Source organism: Corylus avellana, chromosome ca5 (assembly GCF_901000735.1).
Source record: "Corylus avellana chromosome ca5, CavTom2PMs-1.0".
Classification (NCBI taxonomy): domain Eukaryota; kingdom Viridiplantae; phylum Streptophyta; class Magnoliopsida; order Fagales; family Betulaceae; genus Corylus; species Corylus avellana.
This window is the reverse complement of record NC_081545.1, coordinates 432923-450315: the sequence shown is the minus strand read 5'-3', so window position 1 is coordinate 450315 and position 17393 is coordinate 432923. Positions and strand designations below refer to the sequence as shown.

At 36.5% G+C, this 17393-nt stretch overlaps 3 protein-coding genes and 1 long non-coding RNA gene across 4 annotated transcripts; 1 reads left to right on the top strand and 3 right to left on the bottom strand.

The window, feature by feature from the left end:
- Positions 1 to 502: 502 nt before the first annotated feature.
- Positions 503 to 2597, bottom strand: LOC132182295 (uncharacterized). The gene is made up of 4 exons (XM_059595497.1): positions 2448 to 2597; positions 2269 to 2356; positions 1098 to 1493; positions 503 to 841 (listed from the first exon to the last, which is right to left on the bottom strand). Exons 1-4 carry the CDS (start codon positions 2546 to 2548, stop codon positions 710 to 712), a joined length of 717 nt encoding a protein of 238 aa, XP_059451480.1. The 5' UTR covers positions 2549 to 2597; the 3' UTR covers positions 503 to 709.
- Positions 2598 to 4043: 1446 nt separating this feature from the next.
- On the bottom strand, positions 4044 to 5015 carry LOC132180589 (uncharacterized). Its single transcript, XM_059593468.1, has one exon. It carries the CDS (start codon positions 5013 to 5015, stop codon positions 4044 to 4046), a length of 972 nt encoding a protein of 323 aa, XP_059449451.1.
- An 891-nt stretch (positions 5016 to 5906) lies between these two features.
- Positions 5907 to 12298, bottom strand: LOC132181085 (uncharacterized membrane protein At3g27390). Its single transcript, XM_059594149.1, has 10 exons — positions 12052 to 12298; positions 11712 to 11820; positions 11429 to 11621; positions 8114 to 8250; positions 7749 to 8037; positions 7515 to 7621; positions 7091 to 7256; positions 6820 to 7015; positions 6495 to 6735; positions 5907 to 6263 (listed from the first exon to the last, which is right to left on the bottom strand). The coding sequence occupies exons 1-10, from the start codon at positions 12143 to 12145 to the stop codon at positions 6035 to 6037; spliced, it is 1761 nt and encodes a 586-aa protein (XP_059450132.1). The 5' UTR covers positions 12146 to 12298; the 3' UTR covers positions 5907 to 6034.
- Positions 12299 to 14015: 1717 nt separating this feature from the next.
- On the top strand, positions 14016 to 15142 carry LOC132183126 (uncharacterized). The gene is made up of 3 exons (XR_009440355.1): positions 14016 to 14231; positions 14388 to 14528; positions 14638 to 15142. It is a non-coding gene; the product is annotated as an uncharacterized LOC132183126 (long non-coding RNA).
- The last annotated feature ends 2251 nt before the right edge of the window (positions 15143 to 17393 follow it).

Below are 17393 nucleotides of genomic sequence, written 5' to 3'. Positions count from 1 at the left end.
GTGAAATACTTGTCCAGAATAAAACATTACTCTACAAAAAATACACTGTTTAGAGGTGCATTTTTTTTTTTAAAAAAAAAGTTTGTATTTTATAATTGCATGCAAGGTAATATGTTTTAAAAAATGTACGATTTTAAAAGCTAAACTATAATTTTACAAAACATTTAACTGTATTTTTAAAAATTATATTTTAAAATCATACATTTTAAAATCGTTATTTTTAAATTTTGAAGTCGCAAATGCAGACACGAACACGAGACGTGATTGGGAGTACGCGGCGTGCATAGCACACCGTGAAGGAAAATTTTTTTAAAAAATATTTTAATACAAAAAAAAAAAAAAAAAATTTGCAGGCACGCCGTGTGCTATCTTGTTTTACCCAAAACAAAATTCAGTTGTCATTAAGTGGCATTATAAACAAATAAAATAATAATAATAATTGATAGCCTGAAACGCTAAATGATTTCTACAATGGCCGTAGACCAACTCATCTCCACTGCAATGAAGAAAAAGACCAACTGAGTTGCATACAACATTAAGCATCTTTTCTGTTGGCAGTTGAGAACCAGAAATCTAAAGTAAGGAAATTAACTTCTAAGCATTGTGCTTTGGTACATGAATCTCAAAAATAAGACTAAAGTAGTTTCAACCAAATCCATCACGTGATAGGTTGCATCACAGTATCTAAAGCTTTACTAACACCTGAGAATCAACCATATAATGCACGCCATGGCTCCTCACTATCCTTTGATGTATTTGTTGTTGGTTGCCACATGACCCTGTCTCTCAAAAAGCACAGGCCAGAAGCGCTTGCCAAAAGCTCTCCCATCTCATAAAGTATCTGGAGAAGAGAACCGGCCACGAATCAGATGGTATAAAATCCAGATAACCAGAACAACTATAAAATGGTAGGAAAAAGGAAGGAAGAGAAAAGCAGTTCTTATCTCCACAGGAAAACATGAAAAAGGTTGCAATAGCTTTCAAAATCCATTATCTCAACATGGCCTCTGAGTCTTAGTTTAAATATACCTAATCTACTATATAAGCAATTTCACCAATATAAATGCATTAGCTGAAAGTAACTAGAGTATGCATACCTCAAGTTCTTCTCCTAGAGCTTTATCAGATGCAGGTCGACCTCTTATTGGCCCAATAAGAACAAAAGTTGGCAACTTCAAGACACGGACCAAATGAAGAAGGCAGGCTGAAGGTTCGTGATGAATCTGCAACGATGATGGCACCTTCTGGGTTCTGGCAGCCATGGCCAGAGTTACATCTGTTTCTGGGCCTATCTGTATTCCATAAATGGAAGCTTTGCTTTCATCTGTTGTTAAAGGTTTGCTTTCCCACTTAAACTTTGATGATGCCAGGACAAATGGGACTATAAGTGTGGGCATTGAGGATGATTTTTCTCCTGTTATTTGTGATAGAACTTCATTAACAGCACAGGCCAATACTGGTGGCTCATAAGTTTCCATTAACAAAAGTGAAACCTGAATGAAAATAAAGAGAAAAAAAAAAATCCAAGTAAGGGTACAACCTATTAAATGAAGCTGTAAGGTTGAGTTACACAGTATGCCATTTGCCTGTCTACATGGTCAGGCAAGAGCTTTCAAAATTAAATAAGATATCGAGGGGGAAAAATGTAGTGTGGGGTGGAACTGGAGCAAAGTAACAAAATTTTTGCAGGTGGTTGTTGTTCTCTCCCATTCTCTCTAGGCATCAGAACCAAACTGGATGATTCACGGAAACCGCCATTAACTAAACCCCTCTAGATATCACATAAATCTTACAAAACCCAGATATGTTTCAATTCTAGCGCCACATCATTTCTAAGTGCATTGCTCATGTCACAATGTCAAAGTGAAAAATTAAAATCCCTTGTCAAAAGAACAAAAGAGAAAATAGCCGTCCGTCCAATTTCCAAACACAACAAATGCTACAAATAATATAAAAAGCTACGTTTGGGCAGGCCATATCATATTTGGGATGCTTCGACACCACAGAGAATTCTACCTTGGTTTTTGATCAAAAGTCCCTTACTTCAACCAACTACAACTCCCTCATTCTAAAACGTGACACACTTAGCAATCCAAGATCAACAGTAATCAAACATTGGAACCCATTAAACATAATCGATGGCCTAATTGTAATTGCTAAGGGGAGACTTCCAAATTTCTAAAAGGTTAATCACCTAGTCAACAAAAAAAAAAAAAAATCTGTAAGAAAGCAAGGAAATTTTGGAATCTGGGGTGGTGAGAAGAGTACCTGTTGATCAACATAGTGAATGACCTTGGCAGACGCTTTCTGATCCTTAATTCCGTACCGCTCCAATGAGAGCTCCAACGACTCTTCCCTGCACACGCAAACAGAAAGGAATTAAGCAACTGAGCAACTGAGGGAGAGAGAGAGAGATGAGATGGTGTACCATAAGAGCATTAGCTTACCGTGGGCCCTGAAGAAGAGAGGAGTTAGGGTTAGGGTGGAGAGAATCGTAGATGGCAGACGCCAATCCCTCTGAATCTCTGAAAAGGAACACTACCTTCATTCTCTCTTTCTTCTTCTTCTTCCCCCAGAATGAAAGACAACTGCACAGGAGAGAGGACCTTTCCTTCCTTTTTCTTTGTTTTATGCGGTCTTCAGAACGGCACCGTTCAGCACTTTCTAGAATAATATTTCTGGAATAATATCTAGGAAAAAATGTAAAATTAGTCCAATGGTTTACTTGATTTACAATTAGTTTCATGTCATATCAAAATAAACTCAAATATCCTTAAGGTATATAAAAAAACCAATTTGAACAGAATTTGGCTGTAGCCAGTACGGACTTTAGCTATAAGGACTAAATTATTTTTTTGGCATAACTCAGGGACCTTTGAATTCATTTTGATACCACATAGAGTTAATTTATAATTAAATAAACCACATTGACTAATTTTACATTTTTCCCTAATCTTTAAATGATGTTTTTTTTTCCTAACCAATAATAAAAATGGGGATTATAAGGATAATTCTTACTATTAATTCTAATAGAAGAGAGATAAGGAGAAGAGTTAGGAATGCTTCTAAAAATCTTATTGGAAGCGGCTCATTTTACAACCTAATGTGCCGGGTGATTGGCACTTCTATAAATTTTAATGACAGTCTTTAATTATAGGAGCACTAATTTATAATTAGACAACTGATGGTACCGTTAGTTTATTTATGATTGTAATGTGATCGCACATAACATTGACGCTTAATTTTTCATATTCCAATTATAAACATGTTCATAAGTGTTAAGTCTTACATTGTTTGTTTATCCAATGATATTAGGCTTTATCTGAGGCATTATAGTGAGACATTGGTCTCTGGCTTTTTTATTTTGATATTTCCTGTATTTGGTCTTTTATACAGTTCTTCAGGAGATTTCAAATTGTTCCAACATTCGCCATGCAACAATCCTTTTGAATTATCTTAAGAGTACTATTATACCTTAGACCCCTACACATCTGTGAACAATCTCTATCGCAGCAAGGCAGCATTAAGAGTGTGTTTAACATTGTAATTTTGTAGATCAAAAGCACGACTTTAAACCTAATCGCAAAAAATAGATTATTTGGAATTGTGTTTTTCAAAAAAATTACAATACGATGAAAATGTAGAAAAATATACGTTTTCAAATCGCAGAAAATGTGTAGATTTTTAAAAACCCATGACTTTAAAGGCCAATTAATTTACAATTTCACTTTTGAAAACTGCAAAACCTAAACAAGCCCTAAACTAATGAAAGATCCTATATGCAGACTGCAATAATAATCGATCATGGCAAGTATATATATATATAGCAGGTGAAATAAAGTGTTGAGCCCAAATAATTTAAAAAAATGTAATTAGTAACATAATTTACAACTATAAAAAGGCCCATGGATGGATAGAACTAATCAAGTTTACAATATTGGTGATCTTCCCAAAATGTTTAGTTCATGAATATACATACATATATATATATATATATATGTATGTAAATATAAATGTAAAAGTAAAATTGTGATGACTACTACTCAATCAATCTTCCAAGCATGAAGAAAAAGGCAGAATTCAGGTGATGTTACATGAGCATTACTCCGAGTAGAGTAATACCCACTTGTGCTGCCATCGCTGTCAACGGTAGTAGTAGTAGTATCTCCATTATGGCTGCTGCCTTCATTAATGTCACTTTGATCACATTGATGATCTGGTGCGCCTGGCTTGAATATAAACAAGCCATGCCCCATACCAGGGCTGCTGAACAGCCAATCATGCACATCCCACAACACTTGCAAAGGGTTCTTGTTAACCAATACTGTCTGGTTCCCTCTGAACTTCCACTGCAAATTCCTTACATGAATCAACACAATCCCATCTATGCTAATCCACATTTCAGGATCTCTAGGCCCAGATGTCGAGCTCTCGACCACAATGTCGTGTTCTTTTCTCTCGTCAAATTTAGCCCGGGTGGAGAAACTTCTCTTGGCGAATACATTTTCCTTCTTGTACACTAGAAAGGCGTCCACAAGGGCCGGCCTGGATTTTGTTCTCTTGTATGCCTTCTTCTTATAGTCTCCCAACAACAACACCACCTCTTCGTCCGATACTAGAGCCACATAATAATCTGCACACGGCTCGGGGCCACCGGCAAATTTAGCCGAACGGAGATCCCAGTACACATCCACTTGATTCCCTTCAACCTCAAACGACTTGTACCCTTTTTTGCTCCAGAAATGCCAAGGCTTGAGATCAATCTTGCAGGAGTAATGAAAGTCGCTTTCTAGACTATCCACCTTAATGCTGAAGGAATGGTTCATGAGGTTCTTGCACCACGACACCGTCACTCTCCGCCAATACGCGGCAATGTTCGCCTGGTAGACGCAGGTGACAGTGCTTTGAGCACTTTTGTTTACTGCTGCTGCTGCAGGCTCTTCAACAGTTATTCTCTCTGCTAATGGAAATTGTTGATTCAATGACTGTGCTCTAATGGACCGACCAAAAGACATTTTTGTATGTGTTTTTGTCCTAGGAAAGCCAAAAGGCCGGGGAAGGTGGTATATATTTTCTTTTCTGGGAGCAAGATTGAACATCCGGCAAGCAGACAACCTATTTGGGTTCCATTTCTTCTTGTTGCCCCAAGACCAATCATAACATCATTAATTTCATCATGACATGAAAGTAGAGATCTGCATGTTACCTTAAAGAGCATGAATCTGATAAGAAAATTCAGCCACCCAAGACTTCTGCAGGCCGGCAACAGATGAAAAGCTCAAGAGAAATGGAAGATTCTCAGGAAAATTGTTTGACAGAGCTTTTTGGCGAAGGAAGAAAGGCAGGGGGGGATAGACAAGGAAGTTTGTTTTGATGGAGAAAAAGTCTCCTTCTTGAGGCTGAAAACTCTGCAGGGGTACCGAAAGACAAGGGGTTATGGGAACCTCCTTACAGATTTTTTTACCACAAAATGCAGTTTCTTTGTCCACTCAATACCAAACGGTTTTTTTTTGTTTTAAGTATTTACCATTTTCCATCTGTCAGCAATAGAATTGGAAGAAGCATAATTTTTATGCTTCTTTCGAATCGTCCATTGTTTGGTGGTCATTGTCACAGACTCACAGTCTGTCTTAAAATATTAATTTAATTTATTATTTTCAATTTACTCCCATTTTATTTTATTTTTTAAAAGTAATTATTTCATCCATTGGGTCTCATACAAGTATACAATAACATTCATTGTATTCAATCCGCTGGAAGTCAAAATACAAAATACTGTTTTTATTCTCGATCTCTTTGATGTAAAATAGTCAAACTACCCTCGTTGTAAATGACAAAAACAAAAGTCCTCAAAAGATTATGGTGTAAATATAGAACCAAGCCCGTGGGGTGCATATGCTTTTGCGACCAAAATAACCTGTTAGAATATTTTCTTTCAAAATGAAAAGACCATTTTCTCCAAACAAGTACTGTGGCAACATAATAAAAGCCCCTAGTACTGTATCCTTTGAAAAATGTAATTCTACAAACTCATTTATACTACATTCCCATTGTCATATGTACTACGCTCTCCCTCGTCTCCATTGTTTCTGTCTTCATCTTGAATCCACTTCTTGCTGCCATATCTGGCTTCTAAGATTCCCCCAATATGATTAGCTGAAGCACCATTCTGAATTGCTTCTATGTACAACACCTTCACCAAATTCCTAAAGCGACGTCGGAAGGTTGGTATCCGGGACATTGAAGCTACAATTCCCTGTTGTCTGACAAAAAGGAGAGGGGGAAGCAAAATTAATTGCCTAGCTAGTTTGGAGGTACATTAGAAAATTATGGCCAAGGCTTTTTATGTTCTAATAGCATGTACTGATGAAATAGAAGAGCTGAAGTTTTCTCAATTCTTATAATTTTGGATTAAATGCACACTCAGAGTTTTATTTCTAATGGAAAAGACATGAACACTTGATTCATTTCAGATACAATATTCAAAAGTGCACCTTCTAATAATGGATTGCAACTGTGCTCTTCTGACGTTGTCACTGGATGCAAATTCAGTGTCATCCCACTCCTCGGGCTTTTCATTTCTGCCTCTCATAACAAGCTCTCTCAGGCATATTTCTTCATTTTCATCTAGTTGGAGTCCCTTTATTTGCTCTTTCATGATTAATAGGGGCTCAATGAACCACTCGAACACTTTATCCCTTGGCCCGTTCACCCTCGTCAACTCCACTCCGTCGGCTGGGAAATTCGATTGCATGATCATGACTAGACCTCTTGATACTTATGTACGTGTATGTAAGAACAAAAGTTTGAGAGACATACAGATCACCAACCCAGATGAGTTGGACTTTGCAGATTCAAGCAGACACTGTAATATAGACCAAGCGGGTAATTGGATGCCCAACTTCTTACAATTACCCCTCAGAATGCATTCCTCAATGTCCTCGTGAGTTATCAGACCATCACGAAGGAGAATCCGACCATTAACCTCGCAGGATTTACACAACCAGTCCCATACCTGCAACATTGACAAAATCAATGAAATCCACACAAGACCGATACTAATTAGAAGAAGTACCTCATGAGTTCTTACCTGCATTGGTTTGTATTGTTGAATTGTCCACTTCATAGTTCTTGATTTCTCTGAGATGAGTTTTGAAGTGCACGGGTTATCCCTCCCATTCTTTGAGTTGACGATATGATTGTCACCTAGTTTTTTTCTCTCTGAGCTGGGGCTCATGTTTCTACGGTATTTAGGCCTGGCTGTCGACAATTTTACAGAATCAAATCAATCCATATAAATTATGAATAATTACTCGCGAGCAATAATAATGACTTGAATTCTAAAAACTAATGTCCCCACTTCTTCTCTCTTCAACACAACAATTCACTAAAATATTCCCAAAACATTTTTTTTTTTACCTTGCTTTCTTTTCACTTGCTACAAGAGAAAAAAGAATCCCGCCACGGAAGGGGGTGAGGGCTAAGAGAAAAAAGCTAGTTAGAAGAAAATATACCGCGGAAGACAGGATCCCTCCCTCAAGGCGAGTAAATCATTTACATATTCATCGAACAGTGAAACCACAGCCACGATGTACGCAAGTCCCAAATGAAGCGAGCCTTCCTGGAAATTTTATAAATCTCTTTTCAAATAAAACTTCAAACCAATACAAATTCATCAAAAAATACATTTCTTACATCATCAAAACCTGAATTCACTGTCATAATGAGAAAAGCAACTTATGACAGACCTGATGGACAATAACTCCGCTGTAGAGCCCCAAAAAGAAGCTCGAGACAATAGCACCTATCACGCCTCCCACAACAGCCAATGGCCATAAGATGATAGCAAGGCCAGCAAATGGAACACATACTCTCTCTAAGAATGGTCCTTCCCTCCCAATCAAGTCTTCTAGCAGCCTCTTCCAGCCCTTGAATAGCATGCAAGGGCTTTTCCACAGAGCAACAGTGGTAATTAAAAGCATATCTACTGGCACACCAATCAGGCTTGCCAGCAAACAACTAGGCAATTTCGATAACCTAGCAAAGAAAAAATGGAATATGTCTTAAAGAATCTGTAACCATACAGAATAGGATCAAACAGAATATTTCTCACTTAATGTCCATAGGCTTTTCATCCGGAAGCACTGTCTCAATTAGCTCATCCATGTACGAGAAGTATGAGTGGAAGCAAAAGTCTGTGAAATCCTGCACTACCATGCAGCCTCCTTTAATCGTAGACCAACAACCATCCTGTTGTAAAAAGAGCAAGCCACCCAGATGAATTGCTAAAAACTTTAAGGAAAACTCAATTAAGCAAAGCTTTATACCAGCTATTTTGTGACACTTGAAAAATTTAGTCTTATAGTGGAATGATAAATTGCCTACATTGGATGAATGCATTATAAAAATGCTCATGGATGCCAAGTCCCACACTGGTTCCTTACTAGCTGAGACTGAGTTTTGTAAATTATTCTAGTGAACTTTAATTGCAATTTCACTAGTCTTTTTGGAGTAATAGCGCAAGTATGGTTAACACTTTCTCTAAGTTGTTAAATATTTGGTACACATAGGCAAAAAATAAATATATGCAAGTTCCAATGGATCTGTTAAGATCTTTAACTAAAGTTAAAGACATTGCTATGACAAAATTTTTAGCAATTAAGAAATTATAGTAAAACCAATTACCACGCTTATAAGAACAAGTCAGAAAATTTATTAGCTCTTGGTTGGGCTATTCCTTATTAGAATCTCATATAATAGATAAAGCTGTGATATTAAAGCAGAATTAGTTGCATTTATGTATTTACAAACACACTGCACAAAAAAGGTGGTTCACTATGTCTCTTCAAGAGAAACAGGCACAGCTTAACTGAAGTAAAAAACCATTTCTATCCAAAAGACACATAAGAACCACATAAGAACCATTTGAGAATAACATTGTAACGACCCCAATCCTAAGCTAAAGTAATTTGTAGGCCTAGCCCAGGTAGATGGGCTTAGAGAGTGCAAACCCATTATTAGATGGAATTATCTTAGTGAGTAGATGAAAACATAGATTACGCATAAAATAAATAATTTAATTTTAGGGTTAAATACTTTTTTAGTACACGTGGTTTGCCTTGGTATCAAATAGCCACCTCAGTTTACAAAAGTATTACAAATTGTACCTGCGAACATCTTATAAATACAGTTGGTCCCTCCGTCTGTGTTCCATCAAAAAACTTAATGGCCTACCACATCAAGGCCTATCAAAGAGCGAGAAGTATCCCCATGCCACATTATTCTGCCAAGTCAGCGTTATTTTTTTAAGGTATTATCTTGAATGACATGGTTAGTTTAATAAAATCATTAGCAACAGTAATTTTAGGGGGGCATAGGATCGACAAAACTCTATATTGCATCAACTTTTGCCTAATTTCCTAAAAGGAAAATTTTTAATGCATAATCCTAACCCTAATTACCCTAGCCGCCCATACATAATATCTCCTACAAAATTCACCTATAAAAAAAAACATCTCCTACAAACCTTAAAATTCGAGTTAATGACCAGAAAGGGAAGAAGAAATGCCAAGAATAAAATTTCAATTATGAACCTAGTCTTATTGTCATTTACATCCATTGAGAAATAAATGGTAGGCATTAAGTTGAAATCAATCACCTAAGGCAAAAGTTTATCGCCGGCCATGTGTGGTCTCTACATTAAAAATGTAATTCAAATTTTATTTTCCTATCTTGCACCTATTAACCAAGGGCCAAGATTTTTAGTGAGAAATCACCACAACCCTTGGATTGGTCACCTAAACCAAGACAATTAGAACCAAAATTCTAGAACCTACTACTATTCACGTCTAGTGGGTTATTTTTCATCAAAAATTAAATTTTCAATTAACCTCATTCTCACACTTATTGGGATTACGCGCAATCCCAGTACGTGGGGCGTAATTGTGTACATCGGCCATACTAAGAGAATGTTGTATGAGTATCTATATATACATGTTTAGAATAAATAAATGTGCTTTGATGTGGTTTTTTAAGGAAAAAGTGGTTTTAAAGAAAATGAACTTAACCCAACCGTTTTCATGGTAGGGGATTTTTCTTATTGAACCTCTTTGCTCACCCTTTTTATTTTGTTTTTCAGGTTACAAGCATGAAGCCATAGGGGCAGGATGGGAATATAGGAGACGAATAGAGTTCAGCACGAAACTTTACATTTCAAAAAAAAAAAAAAAATTTAGTGCAGTTGCACAAGCGTCTTTGCATTAAATGACAATTTTTAATTAATCTTGTTTCCTTATCATGCATTTATTTTTGCATTTAGTTAGTTGCTCTAGTAAACCTTGTAATACTCTGTGCCTCTGAGAGACTAAGATGACGAACCTAACCCTAATGGGCCAAGAGAGTTATAGTTGTGATATTAGAGCAAAGGTTATAAGGTTCGGTAGACTTTTAGGAGCCACAACAATACGATAGACTTAGAGGGAAAATGGGAAATCACATTCCGGCCAAGTAAAGTCCAAGTTTAGAGTATGCTTTTAGTAATTGAGTCAATGTTAACGGACCAATGCTGCGATACTCGTTCTGTTTATTGATCCGCCTAGTGAAAAAAACGTTTGTTGCAACAAATCGGAGACTCTAACTTTGAAGGAGCACAAGGCTAGAACTTGGTCCAAGAGTTGCCGACACCCTGATTGCAAGACAAGCGCCACAGGTTTCAAGGTAGGGTGGGCGACAAGCAGAGGAAATCCCCACCATGGGAGGAACTCCACGACACACTCAAAGATTGCTCGACTTACCTTCGGACTAAGAGATTATTCTCGCATTAATCTTCTCTGGGACATTGTGCTGCCTTAGGAACATTCGACTGGACAAGTTAGCTTAGCTCAGGAACAGCCTCCTGTACCAGACCTAGTGTATATATCCGGGGAAGGAAACCTGACTTGAAAAATTTTAGTACTGTGGTTAAGATAATGATCAGAATGGACTTTCAGATAGAAGATAGGCTGTGACCTATAAGTGTCCTATCCAATAGGACTAGAGTGGCAATCCTCAAGGTAATTAGACTTCTGATTACCTTGAGGATTTAGCATAGGTTTATTAATCAGGATGTAATGATTGTAATGCTGCATTAATATGGATTAAACCGGTGATCTGGTCTTAGCAATTGACTCGGTTACACATATAGTAGCATAGGCTTATTGATCAGGATTTACTGATTGTAATGCTGCATTAGGGATTAAACCAGTGGTTTGATCTTCATAATTGAATTTGTGACACATATAGAGGATTCTAGAAGTTAAATATAATTGGGGCCTAATGGATTTGTCATTGAGGTTGTAAGGTATTCAGGTAAGACATGCACATGGATTTTAGTCAAAAAGCTAGACCCGAAAAACAAAAAACTGAGCAAAAGGCAGAAAGAGAAACTTACAAGAAAGCAGTGGTATAATTTGTCCGTGACATTCTCTCCAACAGCCTCAAAAGTTGCAAGAAGAGGCACAAAAAATCCATATCCTACTCCCCCTAAAAGGCTTCCAACAATTCCAAAGACTGGCCAAAGGGCCAGAGGAACTGGCAATGAAACCAGCAGCACAGCCTTCAGAACTGGTCCGAGCTTCTTGGTTCTGAAATTATAGGCCCAAAAGGTATCCAATCAGAAGCACATGGCATGAAAACAAAACATGAACTTGGGACTTGAAAAACCATCCACATACTTTACCACACAGTAATAAGTCCATACAAAATGTGCAGTCCATAGCCCAAGTATAACTGCTGAGTTTCCAATCAAAATGATGCCTACTACTACCGGTCCAACAAGTGCCGCTGCCAAAGGAATTAATTGTTAAGAAAGGACAAGATCACAAATCCATTCAACTATGCATTTCATCAAATATGAAATAAACACATGTATAGCATATAATCCATTAACCCATCACCCATTATAGCGCATGCATGTCTAATTGCAGATGCATTCATATACCCGCTTCAATTAATCATAAATACATAAAAATAAATGAATAAATAAAAAAGAAGAGTTATAGAGAATAATGAAACCTTTAAGGATGCCGAGGATGAAGAGCAAGAAGAAGAAGGGCAGGAAGGAGAGAAAGCTGCATAGCTTGGCGGAGAGCCCAGTGGGAACCTCCATGAGAAGAATACAAGTAGAGACAGAGAGGATCGGGCTTCTCTTTTTATCTCTTTCGCATCGTTTGGAGTGCGTGCAAAAGAGGAAAGAAAGTGGACAGCTTTTTGTTTATGAAGGGGAGGACTGTGACACTGTAAACGTGGCAAAATATGGTGGCTCGGCCGAAACGTGGCCACCCACGGATGCTGTAATCCGTGAACTAACTTCCCCACGAAAAGATAGTGGGGATAAAGGCCACATCACGCTTTTTGGCGGGAAGGAACCGCCTTGAGATGCCCCCATTCTGTTTTCCTCTTAGAGCATTCTCAATGGAAGAGCCATATTTTTATGTAAAATGGCTCTTCAAAACTCACTTTTATCTAGTTTAGCTAAACCATTTTTAAGTGTCTCCACATCCGATTAGCTATATTTCTAAAAAAAAGGTGGGAAAAGATTTGGGAAAAAGATAAAGTAGGAGAGAGAAACACTAAAAAATAAAATGGCTCCCTTAAAAAGTGCTGCTACATTTAACTTTTTTTTTTAGCTTTTCTAATCAAATATCTATTTTACATATATTTTTGGCTCATCCAATGTGGGAGGTTTTTTGAACATTTGAAGAGCTATTCTAGATAAAAGTAACATTTGGCTCTTCCATTGGGAATGCTCTTATTTCTCTAACTTTATATTTTCCGATTTTTGAAAAATATTTTTTTTATACTTTTAAGTGTTATATATATATTAAAAAATATTCTTTAATTTTTGCAAAACGATTTCTCTTTTTATTTTTTAAACTATAAATCATTTTTCGAGTTTAAATTTCTTATTTTCAAATTAATAGACCAAACCAAAATATGCCTACCAAGACTTTATCGGGTCAGACCCTACCGGAACACCGCCATACCCAACCAAGCCACTACATAAATTTTGCTTGGATGCTACTAAGACTCAGTCAGGACCTCACCGAGATCCCCACTAGGATCTAGTCAATATATTATCATAATTTTAACCCTACTTTTTCCCTTTTCGGAGCATGAGACATGGCTAATCTCCCCCTGCGTTTCCTTTTATCTTTCCAAGAGCATTAGTTTGCGTGGCCAATTGCTAGGAAATTGATAATAATTGGCAATCAAACAAAGAGTTTACGTGATTCAGCTCAAAACTGGCCTACGCCCAGCAACAAGAGAGTTCCACTATGAGCAAATTATTATAACGCACAGTACATGTTCATACCACCCAAATACACTTTGCCCCATATAAAAACCTCATACACTCCTTTCAATACAATAAGTGATAATTAAGTTAAAGGACAAAAGCACTCACTTTCTTGCACATTCTTAACTCTCTTCTTGGGATTACTTCTGTGGAACTACTGCCCACTTCACCGCAATAACCGAATGGCCATATATAAGCAAACAAGATGGCTTATTTTAAAACATTTCCGCTACCCTCCCTATAGCATAGCTCACAACTATAGCATAGCCCACAATTCTCCCCTCGCACGTTTTTTGTTTCTTCCTTCATCTAGAAGCCCACATTTTTTACTTGTTTGGCCAAAAATCTATAACAGCTCAAAAAATCAATTCACACTTGAATTTGCAAACAAAAAACGTGTCGGTTTCTTTTGTCAAAGCCAACACATATTTTTGAAGTGTGAAATACAAGTCATAACCAACACCAACCTGGTCAGTGAAAGAATGTACGGTTTCCCATTTTCAATTTGACGCATCCATTCTATATTAAATTGAGAATTTGTTAACTTTATAAAAATAATAAAAAGTCAAAAAGTCAAAGAGAATCGAAGCTTCTCTTTACCTAATTATAAACAAGACTAGGCTATCTTTCGTTCTCACCGACGCGTTTAATTTGTGCTATAGGAAACTCCCCAGCAACTACTTCTTTCATAAGAAAAAAAAGAAAAAAGGAAACTCCAAGCTAGGCCTTTAAATTGGCCGGAGACGTATCCCAAACCACCAGCCATAACAACAATTATCTCTCCACTCTCCGATAATGATAATCATCGGCCCATCTGGTCCACACAACACCGTGATGAGGGCAGGGACGGAGCCGGCTGTGAAAATGGGTAGGGGCGAAGAGCAAAAACAATTAGCAGGTAAGACTAAAAAAAAAAAAAAATTTTTTTACCTTAAAATTTTTTTGAGGGTATGTACATGCTTTGTTTAACTTAATATTAGTCAATAAAATAAATAAATAAAGTTTTTTTTTTTTTAATTGAAAGTTGCTTAATTTGGTTGAAATTCTTTTGCAGCAAACTATAGATGAAAACTGTGGTGCTGCTCAAGGTGTCCATGAATGGGCAGAAGTCATTTTTCTGTCCCATGGCTGGACATGAGGCCGGCACCAAAGCCTTGTGGATTGCAGTTAGCGTTCCAGGGGTGGAAGTATTGAGGTTGCTGTTCTGCTCATTTGGACTGTTATTAGAATATGCTTTGTGAGGTCTGATTTCGAATGCCATAAAATGATTTGACTTTTTTCACTGAACGCCAATTGATTTTCAGATAAGATGGTCAAAGGATCGATCCAACAAGAAACAGTATCTTTGAAAGGGCAAGACAAGGACCAAATAGAGGTGAAAGGGGAGGGAATTGACACCGTCAACCTTACAATGTTGATCGGGAAGAAAGTCGGGTATGCAGATATCGTAAGCGTGGCGGAAGAGAAGAAAGAAGAGAAGAAAACCTGATGCAGTAGTAGTAGTACCGCGGCGGTTGGCGTATGACTATGGGGGTGGTGTGCTTTCTGCCTTCCTATATACCCACTCTATCATCGCTAATTTAACCCGGAGCACTGCCCTTGTTTGTGTCTTTGACTCTTTTATCATGTTTAATTTGCCGGTCACGTCAATGGTTTTTCATTTGTTTCTTTTGTAAATGTTGTAAATGCTTCATTTTCTTTTTCACTGAAAAAGTTTAAAAACTCCTAGCCTGCATATGTAATTTGTTTATCAATAAGAATGTCATACTCTGTTTTGGTTAAGAAGAAAAACCAAAACAGTTTCTCAAATATTCTCTAGGACATCTACCCTGCTTGCTCCATCATAGGGAGAGTAATTTCAGTTCAGGCCGGCTATATATATATATATATATATATATATAAAGAGAGAGACCAACTTGGGTGCATCTGTTGCACAAAAGTCACATTTTGTACTACCAATAAGAAGCTGACATATCAGCCAATTTCATGAGACTTATACTTCAAACAAAAACTCAATTACACCAGATTATACTCTAATAAAATAAAAAATAAATTAAAAAAAAAAAAAAAACAGACTACAGCTGGGTTTCCATGTAGCCACCCTTACATTAGATAGCCACCAACTCTATGGCCTGGGTGGCTTAGCTATGAAAGCCATGGAAGTTTCAATGGCCAACTCTTGGGTGGGAAGGGGTGGCTAGATTTTGTTTTTTGTTTTGTTTTTTTTTTTTAAAAAAAATAAGTTTTATTTTACAAGGGATATAACTGTATAATTAGGGCTTTTTTTTTTTATTTTTTAAACTTACGTTTGGTAAGTTTAGTTTATGTGTCACTTTCTGATTGGTTGCACAAAAGTCTTTTGGGCATGAGGCGATAATTTTTAAATAAGACATTTGTTTATATTTAAATATTAATTAATATAATTTATTTTGATTTTTATTTAAAAATTATTCTTTTCGCTTTCGTGAGTCAATGTTATATTGCTTGAAACAAATATATATATATATATATATATATATGTGTGTGTGTGTGTGTGTGTGTGTGTTGTGTGTTTTGAGCTTCAATTAACTTTTTTATTCTTCTCTTTTTTAAAATTTTTTTATATGTTCAAACGCACATTTCTAGCAGACATTTATAGTTACAAATATTTGTAAATGAAAGAAACATTATCTATATAATATATGATATAAAATTATAATAAAAGATGAATATAACCTAATTTATCAACGACCTTTCAACTTTACTTTACAATAAGATGATCATCTAATTCACTCAACTTACATAAGTCATCAAATTTTATTTTGAAATTTGGATGTGGAGTTTCTCCCGTCTCTCCCAAAAAACCCTTAGCCCCTGTTTTTGTGAGTGCCGCACAGGTGGGAAGGAGGGGCGGCCTTCGCTGCCTACCCTCCTCCCTTTGCCCTCAACCCTTTGTGCTAGGCAATTTACTTGATGCTCCTTAGCCTAAAACGACGTAGTTTTGAGCATTATAATTTTTAAAAAAAGAAAAAAAAAAAGCAAAAAAAAATAAAATAATAATAATAATAAAAAAAGACCAAAATTATAATGCTCAAACCGACGTCGTTTTAGGCTAGGTGGGTTTTGTAGATTTAGAGTCCAAAACGGTGTAGTTTTGAGGTGAGGGTATAATGGGTATAAAAATCAAACGGATTTGATTTTAACGGTGAAAATTAACAGAGGGGGATAAAGTGAGAGAAATTGATAGTTCACGGGAGCAAAGTGAGAGAGTTTGAAGTTCGAGGGGAGTAAGTCAAAAAAGGTGGTAGGTCAAGGGGGGCAGAGTGAAGTTTCGCCTTTTTTTTTTTTTTTTTTAATTTATAAATTAATGTTACAATAAACATAATACTTTTTACATATTATTATTGTAACGCCCCGATATTTAAGCTAGCAAATATCAAAGTCGTGACGCTGCTACTTTAGAAAATACAATCTTACAGCAGAGTATGTTTATTTTTTTCTTTTTCTATGACCTAGGAATAACTTACACAACACAATTGAGTTAACTGAAATACCTCGAGGTGGTATTTTATTTAATAAAAATAGAAACATGGTTTTCATTATAACATATGTACACACTAGGTGTACCAAATATATGCCACATACGGCACCAAATTAATATAGTAATATTTTTTAAGTTCACTCCCATCACCATACGTAATAAAAGCGATTAACATAAATGAGACTTACTCCATAAAGTAAGCATCAATCCTGCAGCAGATGGTCTATCAACCATCAAAACTAGTAAAAGGACCATCGTCTTCACTTTCTATTCTTGCATCAAGGTCTATGTAAAGATGACGTTATCATATTTATAGGCAAACAAGTGAGTAATCTATTTTCCTAGAGATAAAAACTAAAAAGACTAGTTTGAACAAGTAAGATTAAAGACTAAAATATATAATAATGAATGAGTTGTGAATGCGGCGTAATGACAGATTAGTTTGTGTTTTATGATAATTTTTCTTCAGACCTCTCGTTATGAGCTCCCAGCCCGTTTACATCTATTACGCCCCTCACACTTTAGAGATTTACATGTTTG